The following is a 24,584-nucleotide window of genomic DNA, read 5'->3' on the forward strand; positions in this document are numbered from 1 at the left end:
ACTAATAAACTATAAAATGTTAATCACCAATGACACTCTTAGCAAATGATGTGCGCATTAATGTGGCTAGGCCTAGATCACCAATCTTCACAGATCCAGTAGGTCCCGTGATGAAAATATTGTCACACTTCAGATCCCGGTGAATAATTGGAGGAGTCCTAGTGTGCAAGAACTGCAACCCTTTTAAAATTTGCCTGCACCAGCTCCTTAGGACCTTTGGTTTCATAACTTTAAAACGTTTTAAGTACCTATACAAAGAAAATAAAAAGACCACGTTAATAAGAATACCTAACTTATATGAACACTACACAAGGGTAAATAATTTAAGCTAGCAGATATTATACATGCTGTACTACGACTGCCATCACTAAGTTGTTTTTTCATTGTTTGTTATGGCAAATCTAAGATCTCATTCTTAAAGAAGACATCTTACCAAGTTTAGTATTTTTAATTTACAACAAGAATCATTCCAATCAGAGTGGCCTTTTGTGAAACAGCAGCACAATTTAAAAAGCCCTTCTCTACCTCCTGAGTCAGCAGAGGGTTTAACTGTGTAAAATTGTAGTGTAAAAATGGTAAGAAACACAAAATGTATACCCCACATTTAACAGAAATAAGTGATTATGCTATCAAATGAAAAACTGTTGCCTGAGACAAAACAACAGACTAAATATGTGAACCTAGGCACACCACCAACTTTTCAGTGTCTTTTACAAAATGACAATACATTATCTCTATAATGATTTCTAATTCCATAGTCCTATGCTATCCCACAAATATTAATTTCTAAACATTGTATTTTCTTTTTTAATTGGTTTTAGGGAGAGAGAGGGGAAGGGAGAGGAGACAGGGCAAGAAAGAAAGAGAGAGACATCAGTTTGTTTTTCTACTTTATGCATTCATTCCTTGCTTCTTGTATGTGCCATGACCTGAGAAGAGATCTAACCCAAAGCCTTGGTGTATCAAGACGATGTTCTCACCAACTGAGCAGCCAGGGCTTCAACACTGTATTTTCTAACAAATTTTATTGACATCCTACTTCTTTAACGTGCCCTGAAGTATAGTCACTAGATTCAGGATTCTACAAATTCTTTAATCAAGTAGTGTTATTTTACAAGCAACTTTTATGACTGCTGAAAATTATTTGGAAAAAGAACCCCAGTAGCAAGCACTATCAGGGTGAACTTACGTCTTTAATGTTCCTGATGTCATAAGTTCGGTCACTAATACAATGCATTTCTTTCCTTTTAATATAGACTCCCAGGAATCATAAAACCGAACTATATTGGGATGTTGGAGACCCTTTAACATCTCTGCTTCTTCCTTGAACCTTTGCTGCTCAGCTTTGGTTAATTTCCGGTCCTGAAATGTAGGAAAAAGTTCCAAATTAAAGCACAGAAATTTTCATGCACATTTCTAATACCAATAAAATGAGTGCTTTACTGTATTGTATTTATTTATATATGTATTTATTTTTATCTGGCAACTCTTTTCTCAGGACCTATGTAATCACTGATATCCTCTGTTAGTTACTTTGACTCCTCCCATACAGCAATGCAGCAGTTTCTAAATTTCATAACTATGTTATAAACCCACCTACATAATAAATCAATACCTTAAAAAACATCTTGGAAGTTAACTTTTACTGAAAATCATTTTGATAGATATATTAAATTATGTTGTATACCTCAAATTTATACATTGTTGTATGTCAATTATATCTCAATGAAACTGGAAAAATAAATGAAATTTCCATTGTTTAAAAAGAAAGTCATATCTAGGGAAGGGTCAGGTCAAGGATCATATATAAAGGACCCACGGACAAAGACAACGTGGGGAGGACTGCATGTGGGAGGTGGGAGTGGGTAGGGCAGGGGAGAGTAATGGGGGGGAAATGGGGACGGTTGTAATTGAACAACAAAAAAATTTAAAAAGTAAATCATTATCTAAAAATGAGAAAAAGTAATAATCAAAACAAATAATATGAAAGGTTCCTTAAGAAACCACGAAATTTCTACAACTAAAAGATCTATAATGTCAAGACAGGAATAATCAAATGTTAGACACCTAAACATTTATTCTGCTCAAATATATTAATTGCCAACATATTTCCAAACAGAAATAGAAGGTTACCAACCAATGAAAGAAAGACCTTCTAAGAGGATTTGGATCTCTAATATGCTATATTAAATGCTAGAAGTCAAAAGAGTAATGTTCGAACCAATGTCACCCTAATCAATTCAATTTTTAAAAATCTTATTTTGAGCCCTGGCTGGTGTGGCTCAGTGGATTGAGTGCCAGCCTGAGAACCAGAGGGTCTCCAGTCTGATTCCCAGTCAGGGCACATGCCTGGGTTGCAGGCCAGGTCCCCATTGAGGGGTGTGTGAGAGGCAACCACACATTGAGGTTTCTCTCCTGTCTTTCTCCCTCCCTTCCCCTTTCTCTAAAAATAAATAAATGAAATCTTTTTTTTACCCAATTCTGAGGGAAGACTAAAATTCTGAACCCAGATAAACTATCAATCAAGTTTATAATGGAAAAGTACACACATTTCCAAGAAAACCAGGACACAGAAAGTATAGGACACCACAATCCCTCAAACCTTTTCTAAAAATAAGTCAAAAAATTTCTATTAAAATGTGGCCAACTAAAGTCACTAGAAAAGAAGGATGTGGCATACAATAAGTAATAAGACATTTCCAATAATGTTTATTTAGAGTTTAATTTAAGTAATTGGGGCTTATGTGGCTGGTAAGTTTCAATGAATTTTCTAAACAGGAATTAAAATAGAAGATATATAATGCAAAGAAAACAGTCTGGAATTGAAATTCCAGATTACTTCATTAAAATATGATAGACAAGAAAGAGTAAAAATTTTTCTCTCCTGCAAAGGGGAGCAGGAGAGAAGGGAGTGACGACAGAACTATTTTAAGTTTTGGTGTTGATAGAGAAATAATCAAGTACACTAGTTAAAAATTTAGGTATGATTTCCATTTCAAGATGGTTGACAACATATTAAGTTCCCCTACCTTCCTAAATCCCAACAAAATGAAAAGAAATATATAAACAAATCCATAGTAGTGATAAGAATTCAAACAAAATATTTTTTAAATGTAAAGATAAATATTTTGATAGGATATTTTTTATGAAACTGAAGAGAGTAAAAGAAATGGCAACTTGATAGAAGCAAAAGACTTCTTTGATAGAAGCAAAAGACTTCTGTTACAGACTTTTGTTAATACATAACAACAACCCTTATAAAGCAGCATAAAAGAGCTCTGGCAATTTTATTTTTGTTTACTGTTTTCATTCTTTGATGGGTATACTCTTTGATGGGTATAAGGAAATATGTAAAAGGATATTCAATGCAGCATGGTTTATAATTGTGAAAACTTAGACACAACCAGAATGTCAATAACAAAGTTTATTACATGCTAAGCACTTTTCATTTCTGTACATGCAGTATTTTCATTTAGATGGTTAATCAATTGTGCAAGTACCACTTAAAACTAATTCTTTCTCACTGGTGTAAAGAACATGTTTTTTGTATATTAAGCTTCCACCTATGTTGGGTTTTGCTTCCTTCCACCAATCTGTCTATTCCAGGGGCTTCCAGTAGATTTAATAATTGGTAAGGCAATCAAATTTCCTATTCATTATTTTATTGGCTATTCTCACCTATTTTTATTTCATATAAACATTAAAATCCTTTCTCCAATTAAAATAATAGTTTGCAATCTTATTTGTAATTATATTAAATATATATATTAATTTGGAAAAAAGTAGTATCTAAAAGCAATCTAAGAATCTGGAACATATCTTCCCATTTGTCCAGAGTTTCAGTAAGACTTTTTGTGCAGGCGGGGTCAGGGAGAAGTGAGCTGATACTCTCTCAACTTCTTTTTTTCTGAGCCACATATTTAATTTTTATTTATTTTAAAATTTACATTTAGTGAAGTTAACTCTTTTTGGTGTACAGTTCCACAAGTTTCAACAAATTCGTAGTCATGTAACTACTGCCACAATTTAAATACAAAACAATTCCTCCATCCCTTTATAATCAAACCCTCTCCTCACTCTTACATTCTGGAATATGTAATTCCTAATTTTGCCTTTTCCAGAAAGTCTTATAAATGGGAAAGTGGGTATCTATATAGCCTTTTGAGTCTGGCATGTTCCACTTAGCATAATGGCTTTTAAATTGATTGATGTTGCTGCAAGTGTCAACAGTTTGTCACGTTTAATTGTTGAATAGTATTTCACCTGTGAGTGTTCCAGTTTGCCTTTCCATTCCCTGCATGAAGGGCATTTGGGTGGTTTCCTGTTTGGGGCAATTACAATAAAGCTACTATAAACCATTCAAGTATAGGTGTTTGAGTGAACATAGGTTTCCTTGGGTAAATATCTCAAGGAGGATTGATGGGTCATGTTTAACTTTCAGGAAACTGACAAAGTGAAAAATAGTTCTAGATTTTGTTTTCTCACCAACAACATGAAGCCTATCTGGATAAAGTCCAGCTGTTGTTAATATAACGAGAAGACTTTGCACAACATCAATGTTGCCTGGCAGCCAAGGAGAGTGGATTGAAATGCACATGCATGAACAATGACGACTTCACTATACTAGTCAGTGGGGGTGGTAGATGCCACTGACTGAGCATGTATGCTGTGTGGCCACCGCATTCAAAATGACTGAGCGAGCAGAACAAAACTGCATCAAATTTTGCATTAAGCTTGAACATTCCTCCCCATAAACTGTTGGGGGTGATTCAGAAGGCTGCAGCTATGGGCAATTGATGATTGGCAGCCCACTCATATATCATGAATCGTGCAGTGTTTTTTGATGAAACATCAAATCACCCAGGTGACTCAACCCCCCTACAACCCAAATTTGGCATCCTGTGACTTCTGGCTCTTCCCAAAACTAAAATCACCTTTGAAAGGGAAGAGATTTCAGACTGTCAATGAGATTCAGGAAAATACAACATGGGTAGCTGATGGTGATTGGGAGAACTGTATGAGGCCCCAAGGTGTCTACTTTGAGGGGGACTGATACATCATTGCCCTATGTACAATGTTTCTTGCATCTTCTTCAGTTTTTCTCATTACATGGCTGGATACCTTCTGGGCAGACCTTGTATAAGAGTTTCTCCACATACATCATTCTCACCAGCAGTCACGATTTTTTTGTTTGTTTGTTTGTTTGTTTGTTTGGCTGGTTGGTTGGTCGGTCGGTTGGTTTTTAGCCATTCTAATAGGTATATTGGGGGTATAAGATTATAGCTTTAATTTCCACTTCTGTAAAGACTGATGGTATTGAGCATTTTTTCATGTGCTTACTTGCCATACATCTATCTGTCTTTAGTGAAATGTTTGTTCAAATCTTTACTTTTAAATTGGCTTTTATTATCCAGTTGTGTTTTGAGATTCTTTATAGATTCTCGATATTAGTTCTTTGTCACATATGTGATCTGAAAATAATCTCTGCCAGTTTGTGAACTGTATTTTCATTCTCTTAACAATTTATTTTTTTAATTGCAATTGCATTCACCATGAAATTTTTAACATTTTTATTGAACTTATTGGGGTGACATTAGTTAATAAAACTACATAGGTTTCAGGTGTATAATTCTAGAATAAATAATCTGTATATTGTAGTATGTGTCAATTTATTTTTTTTCTTTTATGGATCATGTTTCTGTTATTTCCAACAACTCTTTACCTAAACAAAAATCAAAAGAATTTTCTCATGTTTTCTTCTAGAAGTTTTACAATTTTGTTATACTTTTAGGCCTATCATCTATTTTGAGTTAAACTATTATATGTGTAAGAGTTACACTAAGGTTCATTTTTTTGAATACGTATGTCCAATTTTTGCAGCATCTTTTGTTGAAAAGACTACCCTTTCTATACTGAATTGCCATCACACCTTTTTTTCTTTTTTAAATCAGTTGACTATATTTGTTTGGATCTATTTCTGAACTCTATTCTGTTCCAGTGATCTGTGTACCTATCTTTCTGCCAATGCCATACACGTCCTAATTACTGCACCTTTAGAGTAAGTCTAGAAATCGGTTAACACAAATTTTTTAACCATGATATTTTTCATCAAAATTGTTTTAGCTATTCTAATTCCTTGCTTTTCTATATTAATTTTGGAATCATATTGTTAACATCTATAAAAATTCCTACTATGATTTTGATGTAATTGTCCTGAATTTCTAGGTCTTATGGAGAGAACTGACAACTTAACAACATTGTCTTCCAACCAACCAACCAAACCATTAATTTAGGTTTCTTTTGATTTTTTAAATTAGTTTTGAGCAGATTCTGCACATAGTTTTTATATTTATACTTATGTATTCTATTTTTGGCACTATTATAAATGGTGCTTTTTAAAAATTGCAATTTCCAATTATGCACTGCTAGTGTATAGAGATATAATTGGTTTTTGTATATTATCCATGTATCCTGCAACCTTGCTAAACTCACTTATTAATTCCAGGGTGGTTTTTGGATTCCTTGGGATTTTCTATGTAGGTAATCATGTCATCAATAAGTAAAGAATTTTATTTCTTCTGTTCCAATCTACATTCCTTTTATTTCTTTTTTATGCCTGATTTCACTGACTAGAACTCTAAGTATGATATTGAGAGCATCATAGTGAATGTAGTAAGAGCAGACATTCTTGCCCTGTTAGAGAAAATGCATTCAGTCTTCATCATTTAGTAACAATGTCAGTTGTAGGACATTAAAAAAAAAAAAAAAGATGCCCTTTATCAGTTTAAGGAGGTTCCCTTCTATTGCAAGTTTGCTAAGTTTTTTTTTATTCTTAAGTGGATACTGAATTTCTTCAAGTGCTTTTTCTGCAATGTTTAAATGATCATGTTTTTTCTTCTGCAGTCTGTTAATATGTCAAATTACATTAATTTTCAAATGTTGAACAATTCTTGCATTCCTAGGAAAACCCCACATAGTCATCAAGTGTTATCCTTTTCATATATTGCTGGATTTGATGTGCTAGTATTATGTCAAACATTTTTTTCATCTCTGTTCATGAGGGATATTGGTCTGTAGTTTTATTTTCTTATAATGTCTTTATCTGGTTTTGGTATTAAGTCAATGGGCTTGGGCTTGATTCTTGCTCTGCTGTTTTGAGGCAATCACTTCTCTGAAAATGAGAAGTGGCTTGAGGCCCACTTTGTCATCCTCTACTTTCCAAATTCCTTCCCAGGAGTCTTCTAGAAAGGATATATTAGAGACTGAGATTTTCCAGTAATTAAATTTTATCATCAGCAGGGAAGATAAAAAATTATCTTTCTCAATGTTTATACTGTTAATTTTCTCATTTATTAATTTGCTAAAATATCCACAGCAATAATGGTGAATGAAAAAATAACAGTCACCAGTGCCTTTCATTGTATTTTAATAAAAATAGCTGTATTATCTCATAGCTTAGAATGTTTACTGAGTTTTGTTTGTGTTTTCGAAAATAGTTTAACATGTTGAAGTCATTTCCATGTACTCCTACTTTACTTTTGTTTTTTAATGAGGAGTGGCTGTTGAATTTTTATTAAATGTTTTCTCGGTACCTACTGATATGATCATATGGATTATTGATAGGTAATTGATACAGGCCTATTCTTAAAATCTTAAAACAAAGCCAACCTAGTTGTGGGATATTATTCTTTCGATCAATGGTGAATTCTATTTGCCCATAGTTTGTGAGATTAAGAAGTTTTAACATTTGGCATTTGACTTCACCTGGGGGAAAAAGACAGTAAGAAGAACCAGGTCTCTCCTGTCAACAGAATTGGTGCTGAAAACCTGGACTTAGACTTGGATCTCGCCCTTTGTCTCCAGCTGTTGGGAACGTTTGGGACGCAGGTGAAGCCGACTTGTGTTGAGGCAGACCTCTCCCCAGACCAGCAGAGGAATCCGGGCTCCACCCACACTGACCCGGCGGATGACCTCAAGCTGCTTTTCTACAGGACTACTCTTGTGTCTGATAAGTTGCTTTCTAGTTTACCCCTTAACCCCTTTAGCTTATGTTCAGCCATTGGAACCAGCACAATGGGGAACCGTCTCCATTACCCTGGACAAAAAGACTGTATATTCCAGTCCATGGGGCATTATAGCTACTCAGAACCTTGCTAAGCTATTGCCCAGGACTTGCTCCCCTAGCAGTCAGCGCTCCCCTAGAGGGTCTGTGTTGTCTCTCTTAACAAACCATCTTCAGGTCAGCTACCCCTTCTGTATCGTCAGTAACACTCCAGGAGGCACGCCCGTGGGAGAGCTTGCTGACAGCCAGTGCCTACAAAAGTTTCTAGTCTCGGAGCCCCCTCTCACAAACACCACTTGTGGAATTCCCCTCGCGGCAGTACCCTACATCTCTGGGGGCATTCCTAACCCGGGGGACGAAACGAACTTCATACACACCTGCTTTCCAAAGCCAGCTGTTCCTAGCCCGCCTTTGGACAAAAACACCAAGAACAGCTTACTTCCAAGGCAGGCGGTCCTACCCAGTTAATGAATTCCTCCCACAGGAAGAGGAGGACTGTATCATTCTGCACCACAGCTCTCGGGCTGCCCTACACTTTGGAATGAAGAGGGGCTCTCTCTTTACTGAATTTGTACATAAACCAGATTTCCACAGTCCCATAATAGACGCCCTGGCTGCAGCCTTGCTGGTAGCACAAGGATTGCAATGATGGGGCACTAAATACCCACGGACCAAATAGCTAGTCAAAGGCAGATATGCCTCTGTAGAAACCCAGCCGGTCAAGCTGGCAGAGATCACTCTGATGGCAGAAACACCCAATTCAACAAGAATCTATTGGATCTGTGGGTTCCACGCAGACCATACCCTCCCTCCACAGTGGAGGGGAATCTGCTCCCTCGGATATGTTTCCAAAGGGTCACTTCCCTGCACCTTCTCTGACCAACATGCAGCATCCCTGGCGGTCTCAGACATTCTTCTCCAGCTCCCAGACAGGACAGGGCAAGTGTTTCATGGTTCTCAGCAGGCAGAGTCAACTGTCCCTCCAAGCCTGAAGCAGCTATGGAAAATGGACCTTCAACCCTCAGCAACCCGAAAAGGAATTTTTGAGAACCATGTCTCTCAGGGGGAAATGAGGCAGGAGATAGCACAGGAAGAACTCTGAGACCGCGCTGCTGTTTCTGGCCAGCGGCTGGTGTCCTGGTTGCCAGGGCACACGTTTTATCACTTAGGCAGAATGAATAGCAAACCAAGGCAGGGAGGAGGGAGCTGTGTCTCCCTGACTAACTCAGCCGTCCTGAGCCTGGTCTGGTAATATTGCCATGTAATCCAACAGCACAAGAAACTCTACGTTAGCAAGGAAGGAGGAAAGTCCTTGAAATTCAAAGTAGTGTTTTCATTATCTGGGGAAGAAAGCCTTGAAACTGTGCTTTCATCCCAAGGTCTGAAATGCAGGAGAGGGCCCATAGTGCCCAAAGAAGAGGCCATAAATAACTTTGGGTAACTGCCCCAACTTTATTAACTGCTCCCTCTCATTTGTCTGTTTTACAACAAGATGAACAAATGGGGTCTGGAGGTACTGCCCACACCTACCTAGTTTGGGCACTCATGTCCCCCTGGGAAAGCTGGCACCACATTTACCTGTCAATCAATATGTAACTTTTTTGTAATCCACCAACTGTGTAAGTCCTTGGAGCAAAGGGCTAGCTCTCTGGGTGCTCTTGGCTCTCTGGCTGCCCGGCTGCAGACCACCCAGGGGCTGGCCACCCTGGCCTACAGCCACCCATGCTTTTTCCGCCCTGCTTTGCCCTGAACCTCTGCCCTTAACACCCCAGCCCTAGTGAGGCCCGTTCTCTCCCATGGGAACAGATCGCTAATAAACTGATTGCACGCTACCAGATTTGCTGACTTGTAATTCTTTACATGGGTCCATAAAAAGAACCAGTTCTCTCCCATCAACACTGGGACCAGAAGGGTGGAAAAGTGAGAGCAGGTGGGACTTTGCAGATGCCCTGTGAGACAGGAAGGTAAATGACATCCCACTACGTCTACCCATCATCTTTCTAAAAAGGTTTGTGCAAATGAGCCTTTCATCTTTTGAAAGAAAAAAGGAAGTAGGTTATAGAAAAGTGGAATGTTGGAGTTCAAAGTCCTTAATTGTAAAGGTCCTTTTTGCTAAGTTTTTATTAAAAAGTACTCCACTCATTTAAAAAAAAGTTTTAACATTGGGCATTGGGATACCACTTCATACCAGTCAGAATGGCCATCATAAACAAATCAAGAAACAAGTGTTGGTGATGATGTGGAGATAAGAGAACCCTAGTACATTGTTGGTGGGAATGCAGACTGGTGCAGCCACTGTGGAAAACAGTATGCTATTTCCTCAGAAAACTAAGATGGAACTGCCTTTTGAACCAGCAATTCCACTGCTGGGATTATACCCTAAAAATCCTGAAACACCAACTCAAAAGAACCTATGCACCCCAATGTTCATAGCAGCACTATTTACAAAAGCCAAATGCTGCAAGCAACCTAAGTACCTATCAATATATAAATGGATCAAAAAAGTATGATACATTTATGCAATGGAATACTATGTAGCAGAAGGAAAGAAGGAACTCCTACCCTTCCCAAGAGTATTATGTTAAGTGAAATAAACCAGGTGGTGAAAAACAAGTACCATATGATCTCACCTATAAGTGGAAACTAATCAACAAAACAAACAAGCCAGCAAAATATAACCAGAGACAAGGAAGAAAAAAGAATGAACTGACTGTGACCAGAGGAGAGGGGTGAGGGGGATAATAGGGAAAAGAAAGGGAAGGGTCATCAAGGAATGTGTATAAAGGACCCATGAACAAAGCCAAAGGGGGTGGTAAGATTGAAGGTGGAAGGTCGAGGTGGGTGGGGCAGGGGAGAGTGGCAGGGGTGGGGTGGGGAATGGAGACAACTATACTTGGACAACATTAAAAAATAAAAAGAAGTTTTAACATTGGAATCACTTGTCGTTTAAAGGTTACCTAGAAATCAAGCTCTGAATCAACTTGTTCCTGGTAGGATTTTTTCCCTCTATTTTTAAATTTTAAAAAAATCAGACACAAAGAATAGCCTTAGCTGGTGTGGTTCAGTGGATTGAATGCTAGCCAGAGGACCCAAGGGTCACCAGCTGGATTCCCAATCAGGGCACATGCCTGGGCTGCAGGCAAAGTCCCCAGTAGGGGGCATACGAGAGGTAACCCACACATTGATGTTTCTCGCCCTCTCTCCCTCCTTTCCCCTCTCTCTAAAAAATAAATAAATAAAATCTTTAAAAAGGAGAGAATAAGGTACTAACAACCAATCTCTTTTTGACATTTTAACAAGTTTTCTTCCATCTTAACAAGACGTTACCAATATAGTTGAAGTCCCCTAGATATCCCTCCTTGATTTTATGTGTTCTTTTGCAAATTATTTTGCTCAATATTATATTCTAATACTAACCTATATGTATAGTTATAATTTAACTATTGTTCAGTATCTCATCATATAGCTTACCACAATTTATCCCTTCACCTATTGGTGAACATTTAGGTTGTTCATGTTTTCTCCATTATCAACAATGCTGTACTACATATTCTTGGATGCCTCCCTCTTTTGGTGTCAAGAAAAAAAACTTAAATCATTGTACTATATCTTTTATAATAAATGGCCTATTAAATTTTTCTTTTTCTTGTATACATTTTTGACATATTTTGTTTAGGAGTAATCCATTACTTAGAATTTCAAATGTGTGATCAATGTTAAAGGTAAAATCTAGATGGCAGGTATTAAAGATTCTCAGAAAATCTTTCAACTTTTCCCTATATTTGAAATGTTTCATACTTAAAATGCTAGGAAAAATATGTTTTCAAAGTTGCAGATGGTATTCTTTTATTATTCTTTTCCAGAGCATAATTACGTTTCATTTCTCATTTCTTCTCTCATTATTTTGCCCTCTTATTTTTCTTCCTCAGGTTCATTAATCCTTTTACAGAGAGCCAAAGAGATTTACTCTGTTTTTATGTTTATAATTTTTATTAATTTCAGTTATCTTTATTCCCTCTTCCTTTATTTTGCTTTCTTTTCCTGTTATTTCCCTAATGTCATAGAATGAGTACTAAATTCCTCCTAGGTGTTATTAATTAATAATGAAGACATTTTAGGAGATACATTTTCTTTGTTATCAACTTTTACAAGGACTTATAAGTTTTGTTGTAATGTGTTCTCTTTTTCATTGTGTTCTAGATAGTTTATAATTTCAGTTTTGATTTTTCTTCTTGATCCAAAATTTATCTAGGAGTGTGGTTTCTAATCTCCAATTAAAAATATATCTTTGGCTGTGGCCGGGTGCTCAGTTGTTAGAACACTGTCCTGGAAATGCCAATGTTGCAGGTTAGATCCCCTCCCCAGTCACGGCAATACAAGATTCAACCAATGAAATATATCTGCAAGTGGAACAATAAATCTCTCTCTCAACCTTTCTCTCTCCCTCTCTCTCAAATCAATAAATTAAAAAAATATTTTGGTCACTTGTTTCATTATTTATTTACAATTTTATTGAGAAATGGATAATATATGATCCCTTTTCTTAAACTGAAGGTTTTCTTTGGGTCACATATGCAACGAACCTTTTTAATGGCTTATAGACTATAAAAATATATGTCCCCTATTTCAAATATTTAAGGATATATATAACATATATATACACACACACATACACCCACACATACACATCAAATGGAGTTTATGGATTATATTACCCAATTCCTCTATATTTATTCACTTCTTGTTTGCTAGATCTGTACTATTTGGAAAGAAAGGCACCTGAAATTTCCTACTATAGCTAATATTTATCTCTTTTCCTTGAATCTATTAGAGGTTCTAAGTTTAAATAATTAGCAAAAATGTTTTTAGTGCCTACAGTTCTTTGATAAAACTTCTTAATCTGTTAAGTAAACAACTTCATAATATCCTGTTTAATGCTTTAACTTTATTTTCTTCCTTCTGAGACAGATATTAACATTGCCATTCCTGCCTGTTCTTTGCTTGCTTATACCTTTATCTTAGCCTTTCTTCATCACTGTTTTAAGTATGTTTTTATAAACAACACATACAGGTTTTGTCTTCTAACCCCATCTGACGTTCTGAGTTCTTTCAACAAGCAAATGCAATATGTCTACATTTGATATAGCAAATGATATATTTAAATTTTACTACTTCCATCTTATTTTAGGTTCTTTGTTGTTTCCTCTGTTCCTGTTAATTTAGAATTATCATATTTTTTTACTAGTGTTTGGCTTCCTTTTTCTGACATTCAAAATCAAACACTAATAAATTCAGCAAAGTTGCAGGAAACAAAATCAATACAACATTTAAAAATCTGTTATATATCTATACACTGAAATAAATAATCCAAAAAGGAAATTAAGGAAACAACTCCACTTAAAATTGCATCAAAAAGAACAAAATTAAGGAGACAAAAGACATGTAACACTGAAAATTACAAAACATTGCTAAAATAAAAGACATAAGTAAATGGAAACACATCCTGTATTTATGATTGTTATACTTAATATTGTTCAGATATCAATGCCAAAAAGATCTGTAGATTCAGTGAGATCCTTAATAAAATTCCAGTGACATTTTTCTCACAAATACAAACAATCCTAAAATTCATATGAAATCTCAAAGAATTTCAAAGACCCAAAACAATCTTGCAAAAGAAGAAACTTCAAGTTCCTGATTTCAAAATGTACTACACAAAGCTACAGTAATCAAAACAGTATGATACTGGCATAAATACAGACATAAAAATCAATGAAATAGACTACAGAGCCTGAAATAAACCTTCATCTATATAAGCAAATAGATTATTTTTGACAAGGATACCAAGAACATTTGATGGCAAAAAGATATTCTCTTCAACAAATGGTGGGGGAAACGCGTATTCACATGCAAAAGAATAAAGTTGAACCCTTACCTTATACCATATATAAAAATTAACTTAAAGTGCATCGAAGACCTAAATATAAGAGCTAAAATTGTAAAACTTTTGGAAGAAAACATAAGGGAAAACGTCATGATAGTGGATTTAGCAATGAATTTTTTGATATGATACTAAAAGTACACAGGTAAAAGATACAATAGCCCTGGCTGGTGTGGCTTGGGGGATTGAGCGCGGACTGCCAACCAAAGGGTCTTTGGTTCCCAGTCAGGGCACATGCCTGGGTTGCAGGTCAGGTACCCAGTAGAGGGCGTGCGAGAAGCAACCACACATTGATGTTTCTCTCCCTCTCCCTACCTCCCTTCCCCTCCCTCGAAAAAAAATAAAATCTTGAAAAGAAAAATAGATAAATTGGACCTAATTAAAATTAAAAACTTTTGTGCATCAAAGGCATATTAAGAAAGTGAAAAGGCAATCTATAAAATGGGTGCAAGTATTTGCAATTCTTATCTGATTAGTGATTAATACTCAGAATACATATATAAAAACTACTACAACTCAAGAACAAACAGACAAACAACCCAATTCAACAACTGGCAAAGGACTTGAATAAGTATTTCTCTAAAGAAGAAATACAAGTTGTCATTAAAAAAATGAAGAGGTTCAACTTCATTAAGAATTAGGTAAATGTAAATTAAAACCAGAATGAGATACTACTTCACACCACTTAGGGTAGCTATGAAAAAAAGGCAACAAATGTTGACAATGATGTGGAGAAATTGGAGCCCTTGTGTATTGTCGGTGGGAATGTAAAATGGTACAGCCACTGTGGAAAAGTGTGGCAATTCCTAAAAGATTAAACATAGAATTACCATACACTCCAGTAATTTCACTTCTAGGTATATACCAGAAAGAATTAAAAGGGACTTGAACAGATATTTTTGCAACAATGTTCATAGCAGCATTATTCACAATAGTCAAAAAGTGGAAATAACACAAATGGCCATCAGCGGATGGATGGATAAAACAAATGTGGTCTATACATACAATGGGATATTATTCAGCCTTAAAAAGGAATGGAATTCTGATACATGCTACTACACAGATGAATCCTGAAAATATTTTGCTAAATGAAATAACCCACAGACAAAAGAACAAATACTATATGATTGCACTTACATGACGTACCTAGAATAAATTCACAGAGACAGAAAGAATAGTGGTTACTAGGGGCTGGGGAAAGTGAGGAAATGAGAGTTGTTATTTAATAGATATAGAGTTTCAGAAAAAATTCTGAAGATGGATGATAGCGATGGTTGTACAACCATGTGAATGTACTTAATACCACTGAATTGCACACTTAAAATGGTTCAAATGGTAAATTTTATGTTACGCACATTTGACACAGTAAAAGATATTTTTAAAATATTTGAGACCCCGGCTGGTGTGGCTTAGTTTGTTGGAGCATCGTTCCCTAACCACAAGGTTACAGGTGCAATCCCCAGTCCGGGTGCATACAATTGCTGGTCCAGGCACATATGGGAAGCAACCAATCAATGTTTCTCTCTCACACTGATGTTTTTCTCTCTCCTTTCCTCTCTCTAAAAGCAAGGAAAGCCCTGGCTGGTGTGGCTCAGTGGATTGTGTGCCGACCTGAGAACCAAAAGGTTGCCGGTTCAATTTCCAGTCTAGGACACATGCCTGGGTTGCAGGCCAGGTCCCCAGCGGCGGGGGGGGTACATGAGAAGCAACCACACAGTGATGTTTCTCTCACTTTCTTTCTCTCTCCTTCCCCCCCTCTGAAAATAAATAAATAAAATCTTTAAAAAATAAAAGCGAGGAAAAGAGTGTCTTCAGGTGAAGATTTAAAAAAAAGGGGGGTGGGGTTTAGGGAACTCATACAGTATTTGTCTTTATCTGTTGGACTTCTCACTTAGCATGCCTTCAAGATTTATCTTGCTGTTTTCCTTCTTTCTCATAGCTGAAAAATATTCCTGTGTGTGTGCATATCACATCTTCTTTCTCCATTAATCCACTGATGGACACTTAGGTTGTAGCCACTTAGGTTGGCTATTATGAATAATGCTGAAATGAACATAGGTTGGAAGGTATCCCTTTGATAAACAAATACTGTATGTTATTTATGTGTGAAATCTTAAAAATTTGAAATTATAAAAGCAGAAGTAGAATAATAGTTACCAGGGGCTGGAGGGTGGGGGGATTTGGGAGGTGTTATTTAAGGATAGAAACTTACAACTACAGTCAAACCCTCAGTTATTGAATGTCTCCCATCTCGAATAATTTGGTTCTCAATCAAGTTGTTCACAGAAAAAAATGCCTCAGTTGTTAAATAAAACCGGTTCTCAACCTGACAACCCTTTCACGTTGATACCCGTATAATCAGTCATGCGTCTTGGAGGTGACAAAGGAGATTCAGTTTTCAAACAAATCACTTCTTGAACAGCCTTCTGGAACAAATTAAGTTCGAGAACCAAGGTTCCACTGTAGTAAATAAATAAGTTCTGGAGATCTAATGTACCATATAGTGATTATAGTCAATAATACTGTATTAGAAACTTCAAAGTTGCTGAGACTAAATGTTAATTGTTCTCAACACACAAAAAGTGATAATTATATGGCATGGTGGTGATGCTAGCTAATGTTCCATTGGTAATCAAATAGCAATAGATAAAATACATCAAATCAACATACTGTATACCTTAAACTTACACAATGTTATATGTTAATTATATCTAATTAAAAAAGGCTTAAAAAGAATTAAGGAACTCAAAGAACAAACGCAAGAAATACTAAACTTGAGATTTAATGACAAGTGTTTATGATTTTCTATCTAACCTATGATGACTAATAAGTCCTAAGTGTCCCTATAATTAACTAGAAGGCCTCCCCTTGTGATAGATCAGCAGATCTTCTCTGAAGAATAGTGAATGAATTTTGATGCTCTCTAATTAAATTAGTAAATACTTAGTAAATACAAGTCTTTCCTGTGTCAAGATAAACTACTTCATTTTACCTTTTGATCCTATGGTTAAAAGTAGTCAGCACTGGGAATAAACAACTTAAAAAAGTTAAGAACTGCTATCCCAGACATATTGTTGGAGGTAAAAATCCACTAAAAACGTACGGTCACTTCTAACTCGGTGAGTCAAAAGTAAACCTGTCAACCTTGCACCCAAATCCAGAGGAGAGCTTTCAGCTAATATAATAACCCTCCTTTAAGCACAGACAGACACACACACACTGTTGTATAAATGATAACCACTTTGATAAGGTAACTTTCACACATTGTCAGAGTTCTCACACAACAAAGGGATGATGAACCAGAAAGGGCAAATGAGAAAGCAGTGACAGCTAATGGAGTTGACACAGTCAGAAGCCAGGAAAATGATAGTCTACAAAAATGATCCCTTAATCTTACTGTCTCTAGGTAAGTGCACCTCCCCCCAAAAAACATCAAATATCAAATTTTCAGTGTTATAAATATTAACTTATATGGATGATAAATATAATAGAGGTCAAATAAAAATTTACCAAATAGTTTTCAACCACTACACCACTACTTTAAAAAGATTTACTATCCTTTTATAAATGTTAACTAAATACAATCTATTATAATATATGGCATGCTAAAAATGTACACAAAACCTTTCCTGAGACAAGGCACAATACCAACATGACTAACCTGCATATGTATTTATTCAAGATAAGAAGCATTTCATTTCCAAAAGGTAAACTATGGCCTTATCAGCTATGTCTCTTAATGCAAACACCAACAATGAAGAACAGAACCAGGTCAGAGGGTATATAGATCTGTTTCTGCAAACATGAAAGGAGGAAGAAATGAACAACGTTATAAAAGCTGTATTATAAAATAACTTGTTCAAATAAGGATGAACACTGTGAAGGCTTCAAAATAGTGCTTACTTTACAAAGCAGTCTATCAATGACTATTTTGGATAAACATGAGGTTGCTCAGTATTTTATCACTATCACTTAATGAACATTCAAATATGTACCACATGCTTTATAAGCATTATCTCTAATCAACATTTTGTTTCTGAAGCTGAGTAGTAGGTACACAGGTTCCACTGTGCTAGTCTCTATTCTATTTTTTGTGTTATCAGAAATATTTATTATATTTTTTAAAAGTGAAAAACTAGCCCTGGCTGGTTGACTCAATTGATTAGAGTGTCGTCCAGTACACCAAAAGGCTGTAGGTTCAATCCAGTCAAGGCACATGCCTAGGTTGTCAGTTCAATCCCCAGTCAGGGAGTGTATGGGAGGCAACCCATAGATGTTTCTCTCAAATCAATGTCTATCTGTCTTTCTCTGTTTCTCTCTCTCTCTCCCCCTCTTCCTCTCTCTCTAAAATCAATAAACATATGCTTGGGCCAGGATTTTTTTTTAAGTGAAAAACTATCCCTTCAAAATGTTAAGTAGCTTAGCTTGCCCAAGGTACCTAACTGGTACAGGCAACACTGGAACCCAGGTCTCCTGTATTCGGATACCCAAGCAATCTCCAATTCATCACTCTACCTCTCAGAGACAGAATTCACAGTGATGACTGAAGATACCTCACTAAGAAGCCACTTTCCATGGAGAGGCCATGTAGCCCCCAGAACTACAGTTAAATAAAATAGTCACACACTCAGGCAATGGCAATTTGTAAATGATAACACCAAAGAATTAACCAAGAAATCAACAACATATGGCCCTGGCTGGTGTGGCTCAGAGGACTGAGTGCCAGCCTGTGAACCAAAAGGTCGCCAGTTCAATTCCCAGCCAGGGCACATGCCTGGGTTGCGGGCCAGGTCCCCAGTTGGGGGTGCACAAGAGGCAACGACACATTGATGTTTCTTTCACACATCAATGTTTCTCTCCCTCGCTTTCTCTCTCCCTTCCCTTTTCTAAAAATAAATAAATATTTTTTAAATTAAAAAAATAAAGAAATCAACATATAATAGTCATAGTCTGGCAATAGCATATTAAAGCATTTAGACACCCATGGTATTAATAACTAAAGAAAAATGCTCATCAGCAGTGGTCAGGATAATACATGGAAAAGGGAATGAAATTCATACAGAACCAGGTTCACCTGTCTTCCAGTACTGTTGAACAAAGAATATGTCCTCATCCAGTCAGGACCTGACCCTTCAGTTCATTTGGTTGGTCTGCTGTCTTAGCAGGAGGACACAGAGAAACATCTATTTCCTATATTTACCAAGCCAGCTTCTGACTGTAGTTGTTTCTCATGCATCTAGCCTACAGCTCAGCAAGCGCATTTTACCTAACAACTATTCTTCATTGTGAATTAATAAACTTGTGTCCTAGATATAAGCCTTTAAGTTAGCACGTGTCAGTCCCCAATGTGTCCAACACTGATAAAAGATGAAGGCCAGACTTTGAACCATGGCAACACAACAACGAAACTGTTCCTCAAGCCATGGAATGTCCTTAAATGACATTATTAATTAGTACCCCTTGAGCTTCACCAGTTTAATGTTAAGATCCTTATTTTAGCCCTGGCCAGTGTGGCTCAGTTTGTTAGAGCATCATCCCATACACCAAAAGGCTGTGGGTGCCGTCCCCAGTTGGGGAGTATATGGGAGGCAGCCATTGATGTTTGTCTCTCACATCCATGTTTGTGCTTTTCTTTCTCTCTCTTTCCCCACTCCTCTCTTTCTCCCCTCTTCCCCCTCCTCTCTCTCTAAAAGGAATGAAAAAATGCCCTCAGGTGAGGATTAAAAAGAAAGAACCTTATATTAAACAGGGTTCATTTAAGGAATAATTTGTTCAAAAATGGTTTAAAAACGTAAAAGAATGATTTGCTCAAGTAACTAATGAGGGGGAATTTCGTAAGTCATCTATGCAAATGTTTTATATATAACTGATGGACTATAAATTCCTGCTCTGCCCCTCTGGGCAAGTTACTTAATGTATCTAAACCTTAGTTCTAGCATCTGAAAACTAATCATCCCTACCTAATGTAACTATTGCAAGGATTAAGCAAAATATTCAAATTTAGTACCTGTATAAGTGCTCAATTAACATTAATTTTGATAAAAAGAAAGCGTATGTACAATTATTAATAACTTAAGATATACTAAAATTTCTCAACCACAAATTCCCTAATTTGGGGGTTTTCAGAAACTCAACAGTCATATTTAGGAAGAGACCACATAAAACAAAGAGGTAATTCCAATTAATAGATGTAGAAGGAATTTGGGAAATAGAAAATCACCATTATAACACCAGAGTAATACTCACTACAGGTAAAATACACCAATGGCTGTCGAAACAATGGGGAAAACTTTGAGGAGAAACAGATTTTTGCATAATCTCAAAGTATCTACACCCAAGATATTTATTATCTACAAAGGGAAAAATATTTAACAGTATAAAACACCTATCATATTGCTACCCTAAGCAACTGATCAAGGTAATAATCAGCAGTAACCCACATAGACAACATGTATACCCCCTGCTACAATGCGCTGAGAAGGGTGCATCACTCCTGTGGTATCTTTGCCACAATTTACAACCTAAATCAAATCACGAGAAACCGTAAGATAAACCCAAATTAAGGGACATTCTACAAATTAACTGAGCAGTACTCCTCAAAAGCTCAAGATCACGGAAAACAAGGATAGACTAAAGAAGTATTACATCTTGGAAGAGACTAAGGGGACATAACTAAACGCAGTGTGGAACCCTGGAGTGAATCATAGCAATGAGAAAGGACATCAGTGGAAAAACTGGTGAAATCCAAATAAGACCCATACTTTAGTTTATAGGGTTGTGCAAACAATAATTTCTTACACTTTGATAAATAACCTCTGGTTAAGATATTAACATAAGGGAAAACTGAGTGGCGGGCATACAGGAACTTTTCTATGTTATCTTTGAAAATCTTCTGTTAGTAGCAAATTATTTCAGAATAAAAAGTTAAAAAGAAAAAAACTAAGTAGTGAAGGAGTGGTATCCCTGTTGCCTGCTCCTCACAACCCTACCATTTCCTTCAAACAAACCTGTATTTTAACAGCCCTTTCATCTGATTTTCACTAATTCCCATCTCCAAATCTTCTCCTTACTGACTATAAACTCCCTCTACTTACGCTATATGAAAATTGGGCATATGGCTCCTTTTTCTCCATTATGTCCCTATCACTAAGCACAGTTCTGGCACATTATAGACACGAAATATTTATTTGTTGAATGAATGAACAAATGAATGGCAGCTGTGTATACTGTATTCATTTCCTATTGCTATTGTAACAAATTACCAGAAATTCTGTGGCTTAAAAACAACACAACTTTATTACCTTCCAGTTGTGTAGATCAGAAGTCCAAAATGAGTCTCATTGGACTAAAATCAAGTTGTTGGCACGGCTGCATTCCTACTGTACACTTTAGGGAAGAATTAATCTGTTTCCTTGCCTTTCCCAGCTTTTAGAGGTTGCCCACATTCCTTGGCCTATTTCCAACAGCTGCATCACTCCAATCTCTACTTCCATCAGATCTCTTTCTGACTATGGCCATCCTTCCCACTCTTATAAGGGCCCTTGCCCAAGCTAGATAATCCAGGATAATCTACCAAAATCTTTAATTGCATCTCAAAGTTCTTTTTGTAATGTAAGGTAACATTCATAGGTTCCAGGGATTAGGTCACGGTCATCTTTGAGGTGCAATTATTCAGCCTGCTAGATGTATCAATTTGTTATCTATCAAGCAGAAAGCTCAAAACTCACCCTTTGAAGTAACTGGGAAAATGAATATTTCAAACCAAGTCTGTCTCCTGGTGCTCCCATCCTGTCATTTTATGAAAGTGTCTGCCTTTGATTTATACTTAATAAAGTTATTTGACTAGTTTTGTTGGTTTTTTTGGAGATTTTATTTATTTATTTTTAGAGAGAAGGGAAGGGAGAAAGAGGGATAAAAACATCAATGTATGGTTGCCTCTTGAGCACCCCCTACTGGGGACCTGGCCCACAACCTAGGCATGTGCCCTGACTGGGAATCGAACCAGAGACCCTTTGGTTCACGGACCCACACTCAATTCACTGAGCTACACCAGCTTTTAAACAGAAACTAGAAGGTACATATTTAAGCAAATTGTATCCCTTTACTTCAATGAGAGTATTACATTTTGAAGTCTGGGTCTAGGTAAGACAATGGGAAATCAAATTGAGTAACACTTTTTGGGGTGTGAATATATGAAATGAAGCATTTTCTTGTATGGCTCAAACAGAATCTGGAAACATTTCCAAGAGGGTCATAACAAAAATGTTTTGATAGCAAAAAACATCCCAGAGTGATTACTTTGAACAACAATATGTATTCAGAAAGAGAAATTCCAGCATGTATTTTTTAAATTACTTTTTTGTTTATTGGAAACTCAGCTATTTTCGTGTTATTATCTAATTCTAATTTCACAATTAAATGTAGGTTTGAGGTCTAAATATATGCTTCTCAATGATTTTGATAGAAGCTTTCATTGTAAAAGTATGAATCTTTAAACTGTTTCTTCCATTGCATTGCTTTGAATATATTCACTACTGTAATGAAAAGTGTCAACATATCAACCTGTTAAGTCAATTGTGTCTTTTTTTCCTTTATTTCTATTATTGACACTAATACATGCTCCACTTTTCCTCCTTTCCTCTGGCGATTGTGTCTTTTTTTAATCTTTCTTTCAGTGATGTTTTGGTTGAATTCAGAGACTATAGCTAGACTTTTTAAAGAAGGCCTGTTTAATTACCCCAAGAAGCACACAATCACATGTGACCCTACCATGCAGCTTATTGCAGATGCATTCAGTTATATGTTAGAAACAAATAAACATTTTCAGATATCTATGATGTTCTTTCATTTAAAAAAATAGTCCCATTAAATGAAACTCAGTTCCATCAAGAAAACAAATGACAACTGTACTAGTGGAAATATTTTTCCAAGTTATAGCAAAGTAAAAACTGGTTGTCTCCATGTGTAAAAGCAGAGTGCTGCTGATTCTGAAGTTGCTAGTGGAGGAGAAAACTATTAAAAACTCTTGTGATTGACTTCTTCTAAGTTGGTAAACAGGCCTTTCAGTAACTTCTGACCAGGTCTTTCAACATCATGAACTGAAATAACGTCTTTTAAATAGAAATTATGACTTATTGCCCTCCCTAACAGTAAATTACCAATATAGCAAGGAATTACCAACTAATTTACTAAATTCTTTACAAAGAATAGGTCAAAATATTTCCACAAATGTGTAAATAATAAAGTATGGAAACCATAAAATATGAAATGCAGATGTTTATGACCTAATCCTAAATCTAATCTACATCAAAGGGTTTGTTTGTTTTTGTTTTAACATCTTCAAATTCAAATATCAGCAGTAAAATCTCTATATTTGTTCTTTGCACTGCCATAATACTCTAAACAAATGGATATGGTGCTTTTAAGAATTGTTACACAAGGCTCAAATATCCACAAATGACAGGGGTGGTGGGGGGGAAGCCATCAAGAGAAGAAGGTATAAAAACCTTTTGTAGAGCTGTGAATTTCAAATAAAACATATAAAATAATATTTAAAAAGAACAGAGCAGCCTAATTTCAGGGCAGAAGTCTAAGCAAGAGGTGGTGTGAATGTATTACAGTTCACACATTTTAATGATGTTAATAAATACATATCAAACCCATTATAAGACAGAAGTATTGATGTATCAATTTTATATAATACATGTACATAAACAAAAATTGGAAGAGAACCTAGAATAATTTAAACATTTAAACTACTTGCTGTGGTGTTTATCTACAAAATTGTTTAAATATATAATAAAGAAGACTTTATGAAAAAAATACAAGAAATTGCCCATTACAAGCTACATAATACAGTAAAGTAATTAAAAGGATGCCCTTATCTTTCTGGGATTCTCAATAAGTTAGGTTTTTTTAAGTATATTTTATTGATTATGCTATTACAGTTGTCCCATTTTTTTCTCTCCCCTTTATTTTCCTCCACCCTGCTCCCCCCCCTTACCAGCATTCTCCTCCCCACTTAGTTCATGTCCATGGGTCCTACATATAAGTTCTCCATTTCCTGTACTATTCTTAACCTCCCCCTGTCTATTTTGTACCCACCATTCATGCTTCTCATTCCCTTTTCCCCCATTCTCCCCCACCCCGCTCCCTCCCTGCTGATAACCCTCCATGTGATCTCCATTTCTGTGATTCTGTTCCTGTTCTGGTTGTTTGCTTAGCTCGTTTTTTGTTTTTAGGTTCAGTTGTTGATAGCTTTGAGTTTGTTGTCAATAAGTTAGTTTTTCTTAATTCCAATTTAGCAGAAAATGAAATCATATCCAACATTTAAATCAACTAAATCCACTAATTCTGATATTCCTTTCATAATAGAAAATTGCAATTGTTGTTCTCTGTATAAATTAAAATGTACTAATTTACAGCATCTGCTCTACATGAGCGAGTCCCAAATCTGGCTACGTATCCAATTACCTGGGGAACCCTTTATTTTTTTGCTTTTTTTTGTTTTGTTTTTATTGAATTTATTGGGGTGACTTTGGTTAATAAAATTATATAGGTTTCAGGTGTACAATTCTATAA

The 24,584-nt window shown here is 36.1% G+C and overlaps 1 protein-coding gene across 1 annotated transcript in view; it reads right to left on the minus strand.

Moving 5' to 3' along the window:
* The window catches only part of WNK3 (WNK lysine deficient protein kinase 3), a 124,631-nt gene that overhangs the window by 96,263 nt on the left and 3,784 nt on the right, over window positions 1-24,584 (minus strand). The window contains 2 exon segments of the mRNA XM_054565693.1: window positions 28-248; window positions 1,190-1,362. Of these exon segments, the coding sequence (XP_054421668.1) occupies window positions 28-248; window positions 1,190-1,362 (394 nt within the window).

The sequence above is a fragment of the Pteronotus mesoamericanus genome, unplaced genomic scaffold (genome assembly GCF_021234165.1).
Source record: "Pteronotus mesoamericanus isolate MK-2021 breed Mesoamerican mustached bat unplaced genomic scaffold, CSHL_Meso_final contig_166, whole genome shotgun sequence".
Classification (NCBI taxonomy): domain Eukaryota; kingdom Metazoa; phylum Chordata; class Mammalia; order Chiroptera; family Mormoopidae; genus Pteronotus; species Pteronotus mesoamericanus.